General features: G+C 50.2%; 1 protein-coding gene across 1 annotated transcript in view; it reads right to left on the bottom strand.

Annotated features, from left to right (window-relative positions):
- The window catches only part of ETFA (electron-transfer-flavoprotein, alpha polypeptide), a 51,032-nt gene extending 31,312 nt beyond the window's left edge, over positions 1–19,720 (bottom strand). The window contains exons 1-4 of the mRNA XM_014546245.1: positions 19,591–19,720; positions 2,875–3,022; positions 723–804; positions 542–624 (exon numbers count right to left, since the gene is read on the bottom strand). Coding sequence (XP_014401731.1) covers positions 542–624; positions 723–804; positions 2,875–3,022; positions 19,591–19,715 — 438 coding nt within the window. The 5' untranslated portion in view covers positions 19,716–19,720. The remainder of the gene's footprint in view (positions 1–541; positions 625–722; positions 805–2,874; positions 3,023–19,590) is intronic.
- Between the last annotated feature and the right edge of the window lie 6 nt (positions 19,721–19,726).

The following is a 19,726-nucleotide window of genomic DNA, read 5'->3' as shown; positions in this document are numbered from 1 at the left end:
CTCTCCCTGCAGACCCTGCCCTGTGGCGCACACTCCCTGCTCCGCCCAGCACAGGGCACTAACCAGGTCACAGCTGCTTCACACTAAGGATGTCTCCGCCCACCACACAGCTCTTCCCAAATCCCCAACGAGGGAGAATCTGGCCTTTCTCAATATCCATCCGTCACCCAAACAAACCAACTCTTAAGATGGGTGACAAATACAAATGACATTCACACTCACACAGAGATAGTTCAACATGGTTTTTAAAAATAAATTTTTAAGTAGCCTCCATGACAAAACTAGAAAATCTGGAAGTGGCATTCTAATAAATTATGACAAAATCTTAAAAGAACAGAGTTGTCTCTGACAAAATTTGAAAACATGGAGATCATGTTTTAACAGAAATTGTAACAAAACTTTGCAATAAATTTTAGCAAAACTACCACATTAATTCAGAAAGCCAAGACCAGCTCTTGAAACAAAGTCTGCTGTAGTTTCAGCACAGTGCCCTCTAGCCCTGCCGAGTAGTGACATCAAAGCCCACCCTCCACCTGCTCACCTTTCCGAAGGCAGACGCTCCCGCACAGATGTGCGTGTAACTGAACTGCTTCTGAGTTGCCAAAACCAATGGTGTCAGTTCCTCTGAGAATCAAACACATCTGATAAGTAGATTTCATAATATTCCCACATCATATAGTCATCAATGAGACATTACATTCTGGTCCACCGGAAAAACCTACCTGGAAGAAGGCCCTTGTATGCATCATTCTGAGCCACCAGAACTTTTGCTACACCTGCTACTTTGCAGAGATCTTGGGCCACCTGTGATTAAAAGTGTTTAATTATCCATCTAACAGGAAGATGCAAACAGAGCCACCACTACAAGTATCAAGAGAGCATAAATCCTTAAAGGGCAGTTGTAAGAATCCTTATCAGAGAAAGGGCTTACTCAGAAATAAAAAATATATACCCTTTAACAAAGAAAACCTATGTCAATTGATCTTACAAATTGACCTTAAACAAAAATTCCTGCCTTAAAAATGAAAGTACTAATTGATAAACCAAAATCCACAAAGCTGTCATCAAATTTAGTTGTACCCTGTTCTCTTTACCTTTCATTTCGTGCAAGTTCATCATTTTAGAAAGAGTGGAAATGGGCAATGACTAGGTTCTCTCTGTCTCTCACAATAACACAGCCAATACATTGCAGCCTCAGGGTTCCCAGGGGTAAGAACCGGACCCAGCCACAGTGGCTCACAGCCACAGCCCTTTACTGGCAATGACTTCTGCTGATGTTAGAATCAGTGAGTCTGGGCAAGACCAAAATCTCCTATCAGTCCGTTCACTGGCCACCACTGAGTTCCTGCCCACTTACATTTATTTGTCTGTAATGAAATACAGATTCCAATTCCTCATTTTTCCTGTTTGGATCAGGATGGGGTTCTGCCTTTGGACCACTCAGGTTTCCTGTACAGAGAGGCAGCTAGAAGTCCCCCTTCTCAGTCTCTGAAATCACAGCATGGCTGGCCTCCGCTTTAGCGGAAACACGGCAATCCTATTACAGTCTTCTGTCTTCTGGTTGACCTCCATGCTGACTCACTGATGAGCAGGCATAAAAGGCTGTGTCTCCTGCCCCCTCAAAGGGTGGCAAGGCTGGGAGAGGATGCCCTGCACAAGAACCTCTGCTGAATCAAGTGTCACTGGCAGGGCAGGCCACCCTGTTCTAGCAAACTACCTTCTTATTATCAGCAAAAGCTTCCAGGACTACAGAGAAATCACTGCTGCTGATGATGAACGGCCACATAAAACAGTCCAGAACTGAAATCTGCCTCGGCCACTAACGGTCTCCTTATACAGGCACTGAACAGAACGTGACAGGATAATAAAACTGTAACTGAACAGAAGATGATTTCTGCTTGGATTTTTCTCAAAATAACGTAAATAAAATAGCATTTCAAATATTTTAACATAATATTAGAATAATTATTTAAAACCACAGCAAATAAACAGTCAAACCCAGAACTTGTATATCTGAAATCCAGTCCTAGCCCATCCATCGGCACCAGGGGCTAGTGTCACCTACGTCAGGCTCAGTAGTTAGCAGCTTTAGGAAGAGAAATCTATAATTTAACCCCAAGCCAGCCAGAATACGTTCTTTTAAGATGTCAGTGTCACGTAAGAAGCTAGAAGCCACACTGGCATTCTGAGCCTTATTATACCACATGGTCTGCAGCAATGAAGGCATTTAATAAACAGTAAACTCCTGCAAACAGAGAAGGAAACACGCCTTCTCCAGATGCCGTCCCCGAAGGTCCCGAGGGGTGTGGGAGGGACCTGGAGGCGCCGGCTGCATCAGCGTAACTGAAGCACCATGTCACCTGCATCAGCCAGGGGACCAGGCCCTGCACACCGGGAGGTGCGTTTACAGAGCGGTCACGGTCTTACGCCGTTACTGACGCAGACCACACCACTCTCACAGGAAAGCACAGGACTACTTCCATTTGAGCTCTTACACCAATTAAAGGAGCACGCATGGTACTGGGTCCAGATTTACCACTTTCAGGAATTAAAAGCAATTAGCAAGTATATTCATCAATACAAAAAGGAATCGGCTATTAACCTCTAAGGGGACTCCAATATTACCATTCTACTTGGTACCTGATGGCACACGATGGTGCCAGGGGAACTAAATCAAGGTTCTACCTCGTTTCAAAAGATGGAATGCTTAGTGGGCACCTTGGTTCTCTTCACACACAGTGAGGGTGTGACACTGCCACGTAATGAGGATGGGGCCGGTGTGGGCTACAGTCCTCACCATAATTCTCTGTTGCCGTCTTTCCCTGTCTCTTGATGGAGATTATATTTGCTATGATTGACCTTAAAATCTCTCACCTTGTCACATTTGGTTCCAGCTATTAAGCAGGACACTTCACCTCCCAGGCGTGTGGCTGCAGTGATGGTATGTAATGTGATGGGTGCTATGGTATCGTTTGCATGCTCAGCTATTACCAGGGTACTCTGAAATCGAAGCAATGTGGCCTAAAAGAGGGAGAAAATGGAAAAGAATCTTATAAAACACATTTTTTTTTTACTGATTGCTAAGCATGTGTGCTTTAAAGAAAACTGTACACAATATTCAGTTCTTAAATCCTATATAATAAGAGGCTAATATGCAAATTGACCAAACAGCAGAACGACCGGTTGCTATGATGCGCACTGACCACCAGGGGCCAGACGCTCAATGCAGGAGCTGCCCCCTGGTGGTCAGTGCGCTCCCACAAGGCGAGTGCCGCTCAGCCAGAAGCCGGGCGCACGGCTGGTGAGCACAGTGGTGGTGGGATCCTCTCCCGACTCTGGCAGCACTAAGGACGTCCCCCGAGGGCTCCCGGAAGTGGGGCGCAGGCCAGGCTGAGGGACCCTCCCCCCGCCCCGCACAAATCTTGTGCACCAGGCTTCCAGTGTATTTATAAAACACTTGCTCAGTAGCAAAAACTAGACTATTGTGTCTACCACTCTATTACTAATATTCATACCTAATAAAACAAACATGCAAAAATTAGTATTCTACTGTTAGAAAATTTTGAGAATTATTTCAAAATAATTTCCCCATTAATCTATATTCAATGAGAAACTCAATGTACATATAAACTTAAAATCCGTAAGCAGAACATGTTAGTATCAAAGTAGGGAACAAACTACTACCAATTACACTCACTGGTCAAAAAGAAAAAAATGGACATTTAAGGCCTTTTCCAGCTCAAAAGTTCAATCACCCTAAAATCCTACTTTAAATACACTAGTGGCATAGAATACGACTAAGGATTCAAAGAGTACAACAACGAAAGATTCAAAAACTAGATCCATTACTGAAAAGGCTTTTTAATTTTTTTTATTGATTAAGTTATTACATATGTGTCCTTATCCCCACATTACCCCCCAACCCCCCACCCATGCCCTCACCCCCCTGTTGTCTGTGTCCACTGGTTAGGCCTATGTGCTTGCATAGAAGTCCTTTGGTTGATCTCTCCCCCTTTGAAAAGGTTCTTAAGCAAAAGTCACTCGGTTATTTTATCTTATGCACCATTCAAGGGTCCCCTTTTTTATGGAGAAAAAGAGCCAAGATCTTAAATATTTAAAGATAATAACTGAAATACTTAATAAGGTAACTAACTACCCAGAAAAGAATCCCTATCTCTTCAAAGCACTGCTACTTAGCCCTGGCCCGTGTGCTCGGTGGTTAGAGCGTCGACCCGCACAACAAAGGGTCTTGAGCTCGGTTCCTAGTCCAGGGCACGGGCCAGGTGCAGGTCTGATCCCTGGCCCCGGTCAGCGCCTGCAGGAGGCAACCAGTCGATGTGTCTCTCTCACATGGATGTTTCTCTCTCCTCCTCCCTTCCTCCTTCCCACTCTCTCTGAAAAAGCAATGAAAAAAATATCCTCAGTGAGGATTAACAAAACAAAACAACCCACAGCATTGCTGTTTAAACCAAGATGATTACTGTGGACCGTGTCAATGAAAAAAATATCCTCAGTGAGGATTAACAAAACAACAAAACAACCCACAGCACTGCTGTTTAAACCAAGATGATTACTGTGGACCGTGTTGCTGTAAATCCTGGGCCCTCAGAACCACCTGGCAATGTTGCCGGCACCCTCTTCCTCTCCACGGCCAGACACCCGTCTCTGAGGCTCCTCCCACTGCCCAGCTGCTCCCTCCTCAGAGCGGGCCTGGGCCTGGCCCTGGCGTCCTGCTTCCCCGTGAGCTGAAGCGTCAAAGGGCCTGGTCCCCTCCGCACACCCAGCGCAGGGAGCTTCCCAAGCCCTCAGTGCGCCGGCCGGCAGCGTGCAGACCTGTCGGACCAGGGCAACAGCACCAGCGCGCTCTCAGAGAACGGACCCGGCTGCGGATACACTGAGCTTCAAAAACGAAAACACGAGCAACGTCCTTCCTCCCTCACACCAGCCACACCCTCACTCCAGGTGACGGGCCTGAGACATGGCTCCCCGCCCACCTGAGCGTCACAGGTGCTGCCACGTTCACAGGGAGGCAGGACCCGCTGCCGCTGCAGAACGGCTGACGGACAGTCCCCCTGAGGTCGGCCCGAGTCACCCTCCGAGGCTGGGGTCAGGGGTCACTGTGCACTTTCGGAGCCAAACCTCTTGGAGAGGCCAGCACGCACCAGCCCTGCTGCCTGCTCTCGTGCTCCCCTGCTCACGGCAAACCGGCTCTCCCCTCCCTGCAACACCGCGCCCACCTCCCGAGTCACCAGCCACCTGCACTCGCTGAGCCAGGGACACATCTGGTCCTTCTCCCATCGACCTGAACAGCTGTGCCGCTGCTTCCGCTTCTCATTCTCTGAGAAGCAACCAAGGAGATGAGCTGCTGGAGTTCCTCCGGAGACTAACTGTGGGCAGTAAACTCCACAGGTGTTGGGCCAAAAAGAGCTGGAATCTAACTCCCTCCTTTACCCGACAGACAACTCAAACCTCAAGCAGTAAGAATAATTTTAGCCCATGCCCCCACCTTTAAAAAGTGAGGGGTACGGGTGAGGAGGGGGTGGTGTGAGGGTCTTTTTGCTCCTTCACTCGAACACTTAGAAGCAGGAATAACCAATAGTCTCTTCAAGTTCTACTGAAAGAGATGACTATGTACTTAGTCACCTGTCTATTTTTTAACATATCCATTTTGTAGTAAAATATATCGTACATTCCTGTACTTAAACTAAATAACTCACTTAAACCTCTTTCATAATAAAACACGGTACCTGTTACTCATGAGTAGAAATGTCATATGACATTGATTCTAATATAAAAAACACAGTCAATTCACTTCCCTTTAAAAACAGACAAGACCCTTGGTAGACACACTGGCAGGAGCATAATCTTATGGAATTCACCTCATGCAATAAATCTTTCTAGAACCACATCAAAATTGGCTCTCTTTCTTTTCAAAAGAAATTAAGATTTGCATTTGAATTACAGAGTTCACTCTCTCTCATTCGTCAACACTAAGCCATGGACTCTGAAAACTGCCATTTCCTCCCGAAGTTTCACAGCTTCCGAATCACGACAGATACGCCTTTCGCTGGCAACGGACACAGGCACAGGGCACGCCGACGACCTTGAAAGCGTTGCTTCACTCTCCACAGAACATGTTTCTTTGGTATTTTATTAGCCAACAAAGTAATTCCAAGTGCAAAGGAGGAAAAGAATACAAATAATTCAGATGCTAACCAATTGCAAATGCCACCTATTTTCCTCTAGATTGTTCCCCAGCTCCGACTGTCGACGTAAAACACCACCTTCCTGAACAGACGACATTGAGCGGCCCCCAAGGTGAAGGGCTTTGCTCAAGGGCACCAATAAGTCCAAACTGGAAATGAACTTAGATCCAAATGCAAGTCCCTTAACTCACATTCTGACAGTTTAAGGTGTTTCCTTTTTTTTTTTATGATTGTGGTTATAAAGTAAAACTGACCATCTGAACCCTTTGTGAGTGTACAGTTCAGCAGTGTTACGTGTCAAGAGTGGGGATTTCAGATGAGCTGGGGCGACGTGAACACATCATAAATGTAAGTGGAACAGGGGCCAGGGTGAAGGGACTCCACTGAGAAACATGGGACAACTTGCGCCTCAAAAACTGTAAGAGGAATAACAGTGTAACCTGCCACTAAAGGGACCACACGTCCATACGTGCACACGCATTTATGGGAAGGGACTGTTCTCCCACAATAAACAGGAAGCTGGGGAGTGCAGGAGGAATGCCGGGACTAGACAAACCACGCTCCTGGCAGCGATCATTGCTCAGGCAACAGATGCTAAGCCTCGGGGTGAAAGTCCGACGAGAAACAAGAGCCCCAGCGTCTCATGTATCCACACGTCACGGCTCCACGCATCTCCCTGCAAATCCGTCTGTAAACACGGCCTGCACCCTGACAGCGAGAATCCACCCTGGTCACCTGGAGCGCACACCGCCCTCCCCGACTCACACAGGCGGCCCTGAGTGCTGCGCACGGCAGCTGAAGTAAAATGTCTCAGAGCAGAAAGTCAGGCCGAGGACAAGTTCCCCCAAGAAGCTGAGCATCGCAGGCAACGCTAGCGCCGCAGAACGCGTCCTCAGTTCTCCCAGTTCATGAAACGCCTTTCCCATTACTGCGCAGGTAGGTAAGGGGTGTGTCTGTCTGTGTGTGTATCTGTGTGTGTGTCTGTGTGTGTGTCTGTATGTCTGTCTGTATGTGTATCTGTGTGTGTCTATGTGTCTATGTGTGTCTGTCTGTTGTGTGTCTCTGTATGTGTGTGTCTGTGTGTGTGTCTGTGTGTCTATGTCTGTTGTGTCTGTATGTGTGTCTCTGTGTGTCTGTTGGTGTGTGTGTGTGTGTGTGTGTGTCTGTATGTCTGTCTGTACGTGTATCTGTGTGTGTCTATGTATCTATGTGTCTGTGTGTGTCTGTTGTGTGTCTCTGTATGTGTGTGTCTGTGTCTGTCTGTGTGTCTGTTGTGTCTCTATGTGTGTCTCTGTGTGTCTCTGTGTCTGTGTCTGTGTGTGTCTGTGTCTCTGTGTGTGTGTCTGTCTGTCTCTGTGTGTCTCTCTGTGTGTCTGTCTGTGTGTGTTGTGTGTGTCTCTGTGTCTGTGTCTGTCTGTGTCTGTCTGTCTGTGTGTGTCTGTGTGTCTCTGTGTCTGTCTGTCTATCTGTGTATGTGTGTCTATGTCTGTGTGTCTCTCTGTGTCTGTCTGTCTGTGTGTCTATGTCTCTGTGTGTGTGTGTGTCTGTGTGTCTGTCTGTTGTGTGTGTGTGTCTGTGTGTCTGTCTGTTGTGTGTCTGTTTGTCTGTCTGTTGTGTGTCTGTGTGTCTCTCTGTGTGTCTGTGTGTCTATGTCTGTGTGTGTGTGTGTGTCTGTCTGTCTGTCTCTGTGTGTGTGTCTGTGTGTCTCTCTGTGTGTGTGTCTGTCTGTCTGTATCTGTGTCTCTCTCTGTGTGTGTCTGTTGTGTGTGTCTGTCTGTTGTGTGTGTCTGTCTGTTGTGTGTGTGTGTCTCTCTGTGTGTCTGTTTGTCCGTTGTGTGTCTGTGTCTCTCTGTGTGTCTGTCTGTTGTGTGTGTGTGTCTGTGTGTCTCTCTGTGTCTGTGTCTGTGTCTGTGTGTCTATGTCTCTGTGTGTGTGTGTCTGTCTGTGTGTATCTGTGTGTCTCTCTGTGTGTGTCTGTGTGTCTGTCTGTCTGTGTGTGTGTCTGTGTGTCTCTCTGTGTCTGTGTCTGTCTGTCTGTGTGTCTGTGTGTGTCTGTGTGTCTCTCTCTGTGTGTGTCTGTTCGTGTCTGTGTGTGTCTGTCTGCTGTATCTTTGCGGGTCTGGCTCTGATACCTGGAATCTTCCCAAACCCACGCTTTCACCTTGTTTGTCTCAGATCCTTTGGGGGAAAAAACCAAACCACAAAACAAACAAAAGCCTCCCGGGGACAAGAAGGAACGTGGGCTGCAGGAAGGGCTTGACCTTCGTGGGCGGATGGGCGGTCCCACGCCCCTGCGCTTATGACGCCACGCCCCTGGCTCCCAGCCCTCGGGTGTCCCCGCCCCCTCGCTCCGATTGGTCACGGGCGCTACACCTGTCAGGTGCTGACCACACCCTCCCGGCGCGGGAAATGCAGGAAAAGGCTGCAGAAGACGTTGCCCTCTGGGGGCGAACACACAATGCAATACAGTGGGGCCTTGACTTACGAGTTTAATTCGTTCCGAGACCGAGCTCGTTAAGGAGCTCGTTAACTCAAATTACTCAGTCAACTCAATGCAAAAAATCGGCCTAGAGACAGCTGGTATCTCAAAAAACTCGTTAGTCGGGACACTCGTAAGTCAAGGCCCCACTGTATGTACAGATGATGTGCTGTGTGCAACTGGACACTTGCAGCCTCTATAATTTTCTAACCAACGTGACCCCAATAAATTCAATTTATTTATTTTTTATAACATATTTTTATTGATTTCAGAGAGGAAGGGAGAGGGTGAGAGAGAGAGAAACATCAATGATGAGAGAGAATCATGGACCGGCTGCCTCCTGCACGCCCCCCACTGGGGTGATCGAGCCCGCAACCCCGGCATGTGCCCCTGGCCGGAATCGAACCCAGGACCCTTCAGTCTGCAGACCAACGCTCTATCCACTGAGTCAAACCAGCCAGGGCCCAATAAATTCAATTAAAAAAAAAAAAAGGTGGCCCTCACCTGACTCCGGAGAAAACATCCAAGCAGACATATTCTTACTCTGAGAGGAGGGGTTCGCCGCACGGGTGATATCTGAACTGGGTTCCGTGGCGAGGAACTTGGTGGGCACAGACGGGGGAGGGTCGTGGGGGAAGGTCAAGGACAGGGCAGGAGGCAGAATGGCTGGGGACAGGGCTGCAGATGCGGCTGGAAGAGCAGACGGGGGAAGGTCTTGAATGGGGTGTAACTTGGGGCCCCACCCTAGCCTTCTTGTGTCTCGATTCTGCCGTCCCTGGGCAGACCCCCCGACTCCTGCCCACCAGCCCAAACCTCTGACCTCTGCGCCCACAAAACCACCCGCCTCCCCCGCATCTCCTCGGGACGTCCCTCAACACCTCAGACCCACCTGTCCACAACATCCGTCCTCCCACTTATTTTCTTTAAAATAAAATACCAGCCCAAACCTCTGACCTCTGCGCCCACAAAACCACCTGCCTCCCCCGCATCTTCTTGGGACATCCCTCAACACCTCAGACCCACCTGTCCACAACATCGTCCTCCCACTTATTTTCTTTAAAATAAAATATATCAGCCCGGCCAGCATGGCTCAGTGGTTGAGCGTCGACCTATGAACCAGGAGGTCAGGGTTTGATTCCCGGTCAGGGCACATGCCCAGGTTGCGGGCTCGATCCCCAGTGTGGGGCGTGCAGGAGGCAGCCGATCCGTGATTCTCCCGCACCATTGATAATTCTATCTCTCTCTCTCTCCCTCTCCCTTCCTCTCTGAAATCAATAAAAACAAAATAAAATAAATACACCATTTGAAAAAGCCATTAATTTAACTGTCAGTAATTACTAAGGTCTTGGCTACGTCTCACACACCAACCCCGACCCACCTGCTTCAGGACTCCAGGGGTGAGGACTGCTGCTGCTCACCTTGGCTTAAGGAGCTTTACAACCTTCAGTTCTGTTTCCTATCGATCGGACTCAGATGCACCGCTTCCCAGAGCTGCTCCGGAGTGTCTGGGTAAGCATTTGGGGGGCAGCCGTCTGGTGATGCGGGAGGCCCAGAGATTCGTCTCGAAACTGCATTGGCACAGCAGACCCAATTCGTCGCTTAAAATTTGGGAGCTGACGGAGGTTGGACCTGAATACTGTTCCTGGGTGGTCTCCCCCTCGGCTTCAAGTGGGCAGGTGGAAACGGGCCTACATTCTTCATAAAAATATTTAAAAAAAAAAAGATTTCAGAGAGGAAGGGAGAGAGAGAGAGAAACATCCATGATGAGAGAGAATCATGGATCGGCTGCCTCCTGCACGCCCCACACTGGGGATCAAGCCCACAACCCGGGCCTGTGCCCCGACCGGGAATCGAACCCTGACCTCCTGGTTCCTAGGTCGATGCTCAATCACTGAGCCCTGCCAGCCAGGCGGGCCTGTACTTTTAAAACCTGCTTCCTAGTTTCAAGGCTCGTCTGTGTCCTCAAGAAGAAATTATTTTGCAACAACATTCTGCCTTTCTAAATAGAGCGCATGAAAACGGACCAACCTTCCTGGCAACGCCTGCCAACAACGGGATTTCTTTCTTCGTGCTAAAAATACCGACGGAGGGTTTTAATGGGGCCGCTTTCCGATTCCCCTTTCAACTTACCTTTTCCTTCCCAAGTGTTGTCATTTCTCTGTTTGAAAATCATGACCGTAAAACCTCGAACATTCATGGGTTATGCAAACAGCTTCCCTTGGTATATTTTTTAATAATCTCCGCTCTTATTATTACCAGATGTTGAAATCCCCAATGATAACAGAATGACAAACTCTAAGGGTAAGATTATGTGAGCAGGAGAAATGCGACGTTTCTATTCTGAGATAACAGGTGTCGGGGCCTGGGTCTGTTTCAAGTTTTTTTTCCTCCCACTTTTAGAGAAATTCTTTAATTTCACGGATCCTCTGTGTCTCTGTTGGTCAGAGTACTGCGAATGCCTTCCTCATAGGGATTTGGTGACAAATGTGAGAGGTTGTATGTTGTATTGGTTACCTATAGCTGCGTAACAAATTACCCCCAACATGTAGCCGCTTGGAACAACATTTATTATCTCACACAGCTCCTCGGAGCTAGGAGTCATGGCGGGCTCAGCGGGTGGGTCCGGCTCAGAGCCTCTCACAGCTGCAAAGTGCTGGCCAGAGCTGCCGTCTCTGGAGACGCCAGTGGGATGGAGGACGCGTGTCCCAGCTCACCGACGTGGCTGGTGGCAGGAGACCTCGGTTTCTCTCTACAGGGACCCAACCATATGGCTTCCCCCAAAGACTGTGATCAGAGACCCCCACAGAGAGAGACATGAGCTGCAGCCTTTTATATCCCAAACTCAGTGGTGACACCCCATCCTGACTGCTACGTCCCACTGGTCACACGGACCGGCTGCTGAGACCATGTGGGCGGGCGCTGCCCACGGGTGAAAATGACAGAGGCAGGGAAAATTCAAAGCCACCTTGGCAGAAAATAGACACAGTCCTTGCCCTTTAGGGGCTTCCATTCTAGAGGCCCATAGTAGGTGCTCAAAAAAATACGTTCTCCACAGGCAGTAAAATCTTAGCTATTTCTCATAGCAATATTTTTGTGACCGATCCCAGCGGTTCTCAACCTGTGGGTCGCGACCCCTTTGGCGGTCGAACGACCCTTTCACAGGGGTCGCCTAAGACCATCCTGCATATCAGATATTTACATGACGATTCATCACAGTAGCAACATGACAGTTATGAAGTAGCAACGCAAATAATTTCATGGTTGGGTCACAACATGAGGAACTGTATTTAAAGGGCCAGAAGGTTGAGAACCACTGACCTATCCCCTCAGGCAAAGGAAACAAAGAAAGAAAAACAAAGAAATGGGACTACATCTAACTAAAACCTTTTGCACAGCTAAGAAACCGTCAACAAAATGAAGAGACAACCGCTGAGTGGAAGAAGATATTTGCCAATGACCCGTTCAGTAAGGGGTTGGTATACGACATTTAAAGAGAACTCATACAACTCAGCAACCAACAGCAAACAATCCACTTAAAGACACTTGTCCAAAGAGGACATGCAAATGACCAACAGACATATGAAAAGATGCTCAATAGCCCTACCTGGTGTGGCTCAGTGGATAGAGCGTCAGCCTGCGGACTGAAGGGTCCCGGGTTCGATTCCGGTCAAGGGCATGTACCTGGGTTGGGGGCACATCCCCGGTGGAAGATGTGCAGGAGGCAGCTGATCGATGTTTCTAACTCTCTCTCTCTCTCTCCCTTCCTCTCTGTAAAAAATCAATAAAATATATTTTTAAAAAATATTCATATTCCGGGCTCTTGGAGGAGACCTGTGTGATTGGTGGGACTGACGGCAAAGGGACTTGCCTACATTTTCAAATTAACCTTGCGTCCCTCTGGCCTTCTCCACGCTGAAGCGAAACTGGAGGTGGACACATAAACACTGACGTCTTGTCCTGAGCTTCATAAAACACGCCTGTCTTCGCCAACGGACAGACACGGACACCAGGACTTCCACGGAGCCCGGATGGCTGGCCTTCCCTCCAATGCCCTGACCAGCCTCAGCGGGCACTGAAGACTGAGTGATCCGGGAGCTCTTGGCTGAGAGGGGACTGATCCCACCTCTGGCCTCACAGATTTAATGAAGGACACGTGTCCCTATAGCTGCTCCTCCATGAGAGAGGGTGGGGGTGATGTCGCCTTACTCAGTGCCTAGAAAAGGGATTTCAGGTGATGTCCAGGAGGGAGTCCCTAAGAAGGAAACTGTCGCCCGGCCGGCGTGGCTCAGTGGTTGAGTGTTGACCTAGGAACCAGGAGGCCACAGTTCGATTCCCGGTCAGGGCACATGCCTGGGTTGCGGGCTCCATCCCCAGTGTGGGGCGTGCAGGAGGCAGCCGGTCCATGATTCTCTCTCATTGATGTTTCAATCTCTCTCTCTTTCCCTCTCTCTCCCTTCCTCTCTGAAATCAATAAAAATATTTTTTAAAAAAAGAATGAAATTGTCACTTGGTCCCCAGGCATCTCCACACATAACCACACAGACCATGAAACAGCGATGAGGGTGCTGGGGCCAAGCGGACGCTCCAGACCCCGCCCCCCCCGCCCCAGGTCCCCACATTTCGGGCTCATTCCTGCTTCCAGGGGCCTGCTGCTTGGTGCTTCCTTCTCATTTCCAAGACTCCACCCCAGCGGTTCCCAATCTTCAGACCAAGATGAAGTTCTCAGCATTTTGCAGCCAAATGAGAAAAATCAGGATGATGTCATGAGCTTTGTCACTGAGCCTAATGGAAAGGACTCTCTATTCTGAAACTGGGTTTTTTGTTGTTTTCTTTTCTTTTTTTTATTGATTTCAGAGAGGAAGGGAGAGAGAGATAGAAACATCAATGATGAGAGAGAATCATTGATTGGCTGCCTCCTGCACGCCCCCTACTGAGGACCGAGCCTGCAACCCGGGCATGTGCCCTTGGCTGGAATCGAACCCAGGACCCTTTAGTCTGCAGGCCAACGCTCTATCCACTGAGCCAAACCAGCCAGGGCGGAAGTTGGTTTTCTTTATGTTTTTGGTGTTTTTTTCCCCATGTCTCCCTTGGCATCATGGAGTCGTGGCGGTCCCCTGGGATGTCCCTGTTGCTTTTCTCTTGGCTCTTGAATTCCAAAAGTCTGAGAATCACTGTCACACGAGCCACCTCACTCTGGAGGCCTCCCCTGGTTATGCAGGGCTCACTCTGCCTTTCATTAAAACAAAAATAGCAGCCCTGACCAGTGTGGCTCAGTGGATAGAGCGTCGGCCTGTGGACTGAAGGGTCCCAGGTTCTATTCCGGTCAAGGGCATGTACCTTGGTTGCGGGCACATCCCCAGTAGGGGGTGTGCAGGAGGCAGCCGATGGATGTTTCTCTCTCATTGATGTTTCTAACTCTCTCTCCCTCTCCCTTCCTCTCTATAAAAAAAACAAATAAAAGATATTTTAAAAAATAAAATAAAACAAAAATATCAGTTTGAGTATTTTCCCTGTAAAGTCAGAGTATAGTCACAACAATTGGTAAATTAAGAAAACTTGCAAAGAAGAAAATAGAAAACTGCTCTAATCCCACTTCTCAGAGAAAATAAACTTAGAGAGATGGCCTTCTCTTCCATTTTTAAAAAAATTTATCGTTTAAGTTTTTAACAAAAATGGAGTTATTTTGGATAGGCTGTCTGATTAAATGGAACCCTGTCTAGTTCATGGGGAAATCTTCTCTGTGCTCGACTGTCGGAGCCTCACCCCACTGCCTTCTGTGGGGCCGGAGCTTGCCTGGGTCTGGGCCAAGGGTGAAACCCTCGGGGCCAGGACCGCTCCGTAAGCATCAGGCGGCCTCCGCTACCAGCTGGGCTCAGCCCCTCGTCATGTTCAGCCAGTACTGGATGAGTCTACCAGCCTTTTAAAAAAATATGTGTTTGTTGATTTCAGAGAGGAAGGGAGAGGAAGAGAGAGAGAAACATCCATGATGAGAGAGAATCATGGATTGGCTGCCTCCTGCACCCGCTCCACTAGGGATCGAGCCCATAACCGGGGCATGTCTCCTGACCGGGAATCGAACTGTGACCTCCTGGTTCATAGGTCGAGGCTCAACCACTGAGCCATGCGGCCGGTCAAGCCTGCCAGCCTTCATTTATTTTTTTAAATATATTTTATTGACTTTTTACAGAGAGGAAGGGAGAGGGATAGGGAGTTAGAAACATCGATGAGAGAGAAACATTGATCAGCTGCCTCCTGCACACTCCCTACTGGGGATGTGCCCACAACCAAGGTACATGCCCTTGACCAGAATCGAACCTGGGACCCTTGAGTCCGCAGGCCAACGCTCTATCCACTGAGCCAAACCAGTTAGGGCTTTTTTAAAAAATATTTTTAAAAATTGATTTTAGAGAGGAAGGGAGAGGGATAGAGAGACAGAAACATCAATGATGAGAGAGAATCATTGATCGGCTGCCTCCTGCACACCCCCTACTGGGGATCGAGCCCATAACCCAGGCATGTGCCCTTGGCTGGAATTGAACCTGGGACCCTTCAGTCCGCAGGCCGACGCTCTATCCACTGAGCCAAACCGGCCAGGGCCAGCCTGCCAGCCTTTAATGTCTTCTCTCCCTCTCTGTTTGCAGCGGTGGGCACCAGGACTCAACTAAGTGAGATCCCTGCTCTGACAGCACGAGGGGCGTTACTATTTTGTTCTGAAGGTCTTTACAAGCGCAAGGCCCGTCTAAAGTGGCTATAAATAATTTACATCGCCCATAACTCAAGCCGATCAAAATCGACCTCATCACGGTGATGCGGCAAAATCTGGTACAAGCTGCTTTTCTGCTGCCTCCAAACCAATTACACATTCTGAGCAGATGAAAACCCGGCCGGATTCCCTCCCGAGTCGGATTAAGGCCCCTCGGCCGTCACGGGGACCACAATCTGTGCACGATTAGACATCGGATAATCCCGCCGGACAAGCGCCGACAACCCAGATTCTGTTGTCTCCCTTATTACCTATTTTTGGAATCTGCGGTTAGCTCTCGCCTCCAGAAGATGTTCCCCGTGAAAGAGCACCCGTGGTGGGTTCTTTTGGGAAATTGTTGCCCGATGGGCTTTCGCTAGAGCCGAGCACTGGAGTTGTTTATGATCCCACTTTGTTTCAAGGTGACAAATGGACCAAACAGGACACGAGCTGGTTGGTCCTCTTTACGAAGAAAAACACACACGTTAATGTGTGTTAGGAAGAATGAAGCACATCCTTCTAAACCTTTCAGAGATTCTGACCATAACTTTACGAAGAGACACCTCCCATTGGAGGATCTAGGATGAGAAAGGAAAGCATCTATGATCGATAACGGGGCTGTAACCGGCCCCAAAGTCTGTACAACCTAAACCCACAACAGTCCACACACTTGTGCAGATGGGGGAGCTGCCAGACTGCTCAGAGCCACTCCCAGACCAGGCCAGCTGGCCGGCCTCCACCTTCTGGAAAGACAGGAAAAATGAAAGTTTCCCAGAAGCTACCAGGCACAGCTCCTTCCCAGGGCCCCTCCTCTGCCACGATCCAGGCTTGGTGGGTTATCTTGGCAGCTCCCTCCAGCGTGGGATTTAAAAAGAAACAAAGGCATATATATATTAGTGGCCCAGTGCACAACATTCGTGGGGGGGTTGTCCCTCAGCCTGGCCTGCACCCTCTCCAATCTGGGATCCCTCCCACAATCAGGCACCGCTGGCTCCTAACTGCTCACCTGCCTGCCTGCCTGATTGTCCCTAACCACTCTGCCTGCCTGCCTGATCACCCCCAACTTTCACCCCTTCTAGCCTGATCACCCCAACTGCCCCCCCACCAGCCTGCTCACCCCCAACTGCCCCCGCTGCAGACCTGATCGCCCCTAACCGTCTCTGCCTCGGCCCCGCCACCATGGCTTTATCCGGAAGGACATCTGGAAGGTCTCCCGGCCTAATTAGCATATTACCCTTTTATTAGTATAGATTTCAGAGAGGAAGGGAGAAGGAGAGAGAGAGAGAGACAGAAACATCAACGATGAGGGGAATCATCGATAGGCTAACTCCTCCACGCCCCTTACTGGGAATCGAGCCCGCAACCTGGGCAGGTGCCCTGACCAGGAATTGAACTGTGACCTCCTGGTTGACACTCAACCACTGAGCCACACTCAACCACTGCGCCACGCCGGCCGGGAAAAAGGCTCCCATATCTTAAAAGGGGGGGGGTTCATTTTGTCACCCTTGTATAACGACCCTATTGATCTCCCACGTACAGAAGTGCTGTAGACGGTGGGTTTCTTAATGGAATGGCTTTGACATGTGTCTACTATAAAGAAAGTGAGAAGCAAATGAGTGAGTAAGGCCGTTTCCCTCTGGAGAGACTCAAGCAGGACATGTTCATCACAGCCTCATGGGCTAGTGGGTCTGAGTCTCAATTCCACCTCTTAGGAGTTGGATTAACTTGCGAAGGCGATTGGTTCATTTCTGGGATGCTCAGGAGCAGGGCCAGCTTCATGGGCAGGCAGCCTGTGCTTTAAACGAGACCATCTGTGCCCGGCTGGTGTGGCTCAGTGGTTGAGCATTGACCTATAAACCAGGAGGTCACGGTTCGAGTCCCGGTCAGGGCACATGGTGGGTTGTAGGCTCGATCCCCAGTGTGGAGCATATAGGAGGCAGCTGGTTGATGATTCTTTCTCATCATTGATGTCTCTCTCTCTCCCTCTCCCTTCCTCTCTGAAATCAATAAAAATATTTAAAAAAATAAATTACACCATCCGTGATGGCCTAGCCCAGGGCCCGGCCTGAAGCAAGTGCTCTGTGCACCTGTGGCCCAGGAAGGAGGGAGAGGGGCCCAGCAGTGCACTGGGACCCATTGGCTCAGATGGGGGGGGGGGGGGGGGGGCAAGAGTGCCATGGAGAGAGCAGGGGCTTGGCTATCAGGAGGCCTGGAGGCTGACCCTGATGTGCCAACTTTCTTCCTCTTCCCAGGCCTCAGCTGCGTCTCTGAAACATGGTACCTCCCCTCCCCGCAAACACACACCCACGTCCAAGCCTCTGGCAGGTGGTGGTGTGAAGCCCAGGCCCTTCATGGCCTGTTCAACACGACATCTCACTGCCTCTGGAGAAAAGTGGAGGCCTGTGGGCGGGAGGTGGGAGGAGGCTGGAGGCAGGAGCCAGAGGGGAGGCCTGGCCCCCCCATCCCCAGGGCTCAGTGAGAAGAGCCCTGGTCTGGCGCCTCCATGCCGGAACAGGTCACTGGTCCCCTTGCCTCTCTTACACTCGGGGTGAGGATCAATGCAGCAGCTTCCTTTGGGGGTGGGGTGGGCCTTGTGCCCCTGGAGGGATCACTCTGTGTGTCCCTGGAGCAAGGGGGTGTGAGGGCTCCGTAGCAGCTTTGTAGGCAGAGCGCCTGGGTCAAACCCACTAGCTGTGCAACCTCTGACAATCTCCTTAACTGCAAGCCTCAGTTTCCCCATCTGTGAAATAGGGATAATTTTTTAAAATTGATTTCAGAGAGGAAGGAAGAGGGAGAGGGAGAGAGAGAGAGGGAGAGAGAGAGGAACATCAATGATGAGAGAGAATCACGGATCGGCTGCCTCCTGCACGCCCCCTACTAGGGATGGAGCCCCAACCCGGGCATGTGCCCTGACCGGGAATTGATCCGAGACCTCCTGGTTCATAGGCTGAGGCTCAGCCGCCGAAATAGCGGTAATTTTAACAACAGTAACTCGTTCCTAGGATTGTTGAGGGTAAGGACAACCATGTGTGTCCAGCGTTCCGCCCACACAGGCGATTCTAGGAAAAACAGGAGACTGGGCCCCTTGCCTCTCTGAGGGACAGGTCCCTGGGCCCCTTGCCTCTCTGAGGGACAGGTCCCTGGGCCCCTTGCCTCTCTTACACTCGGGGTGAGGATCAATGCAGCAGCTTCCTTTGGGGGTGGGGTGGGCCTTGTGCCCCTGGAGGGATCCCTCTGTGTGTCCCTGGAGCACGGGGGTGTGAGGGCTCCATAAGCAGCTCTGCAGGCAGAGAGCCTGGGTCAAACCCACTAGCTGAGCAACCTCTGACAATCTCCTTAACTGCAAGCCTCAGTTTCCCCATCTGTGAAATAGGGATAATTTTTTAAAATTGATTTCAGAGAGGAAGGAAGAGGGAGAGGGAGAGAGAGAGAGGGAGAGAGAGAGGAACATCAATGATGAGAGAGAATCACGGATCGGCTGCCTCCTGCACGCCCCCTACTAGGGATGGAGCCCCAACCCGGGCATGTGCCCTGACCGGGAATCGATCCGAGACCTCCTGGTTCATAGGCTGAGGCTCAGCCGCCGAAATAGCGGTAATTTTAACAACAGTAACTCGTTCCTAGGATTGTTGAGGGTAAGGACAACCACGTGTGTCCAGCGTTCTGCCCACACAGGCGATTCTAGGAAAAACAGGAGACAAAACATCTCGGTGCAGGGAAAGGTCTCCTGGGTGGGGAACAACTGGAAAGGCGCGCCTGTGTGTGCATGCGCAGTGGGAGCCCATGGGAGCTTCCTGGGCGCCAGCACCGCGCCCCGGGGCCCCGGGCCCCCCACACAGAGGCTCCCAACACGGAGACACAGCCACGATGAAATCCATCAGAGTTAACACGGATCGCGCGCTTCCTGGGCGCCAGGGATTGTCCTCACAGCCGTAGGGGTAGCTACTCATCTTACCCATTTTACAGATGGGGAGACTGAGGGACAGAAAAGTAACATTAGATGCCTGTGGTAACCGTCTTCTGCAGCCAACGCACAGATGCCCGCCCCTGGCTCAACCCCTCTGTCTGTCTGTCTGTCTGTTTTACAGGCAAATCCATTCGGACGCCGCGTTCTCCCCACCCCGACCTGCAGGGACACAGTCGGGAGAGCGCCAGTGGCCAGAGGCGCCAGGAGCGGCCTGTTGGCACCGCGGGGACGCGATGCGGAGAAACTGGACCCGCGAGGAGACAGAAGCGTCCAGAGGCGAGGGCGGTGGTCAGAAGCCGGGAGCGACCACTGGCCTCCCATCCCGACCCCCC

Source organism: Myotis brandtii, unplaced genomic scaffold (assembly GCF_000412655.1).
Source record: "Myotis brandtii unplaced genomic scaffold, ASM41265v1 scaffold439, whole genome shotgun sequence".
NCBI lineage: Eukaryota > Metazoa > Chordata > Mammalia > Chiroptera > Vespertilionidae > Myotis > Myotis brandtii.
This window is presented reverse-complemented; position numbering and strand designations above follow the sequence as displayed.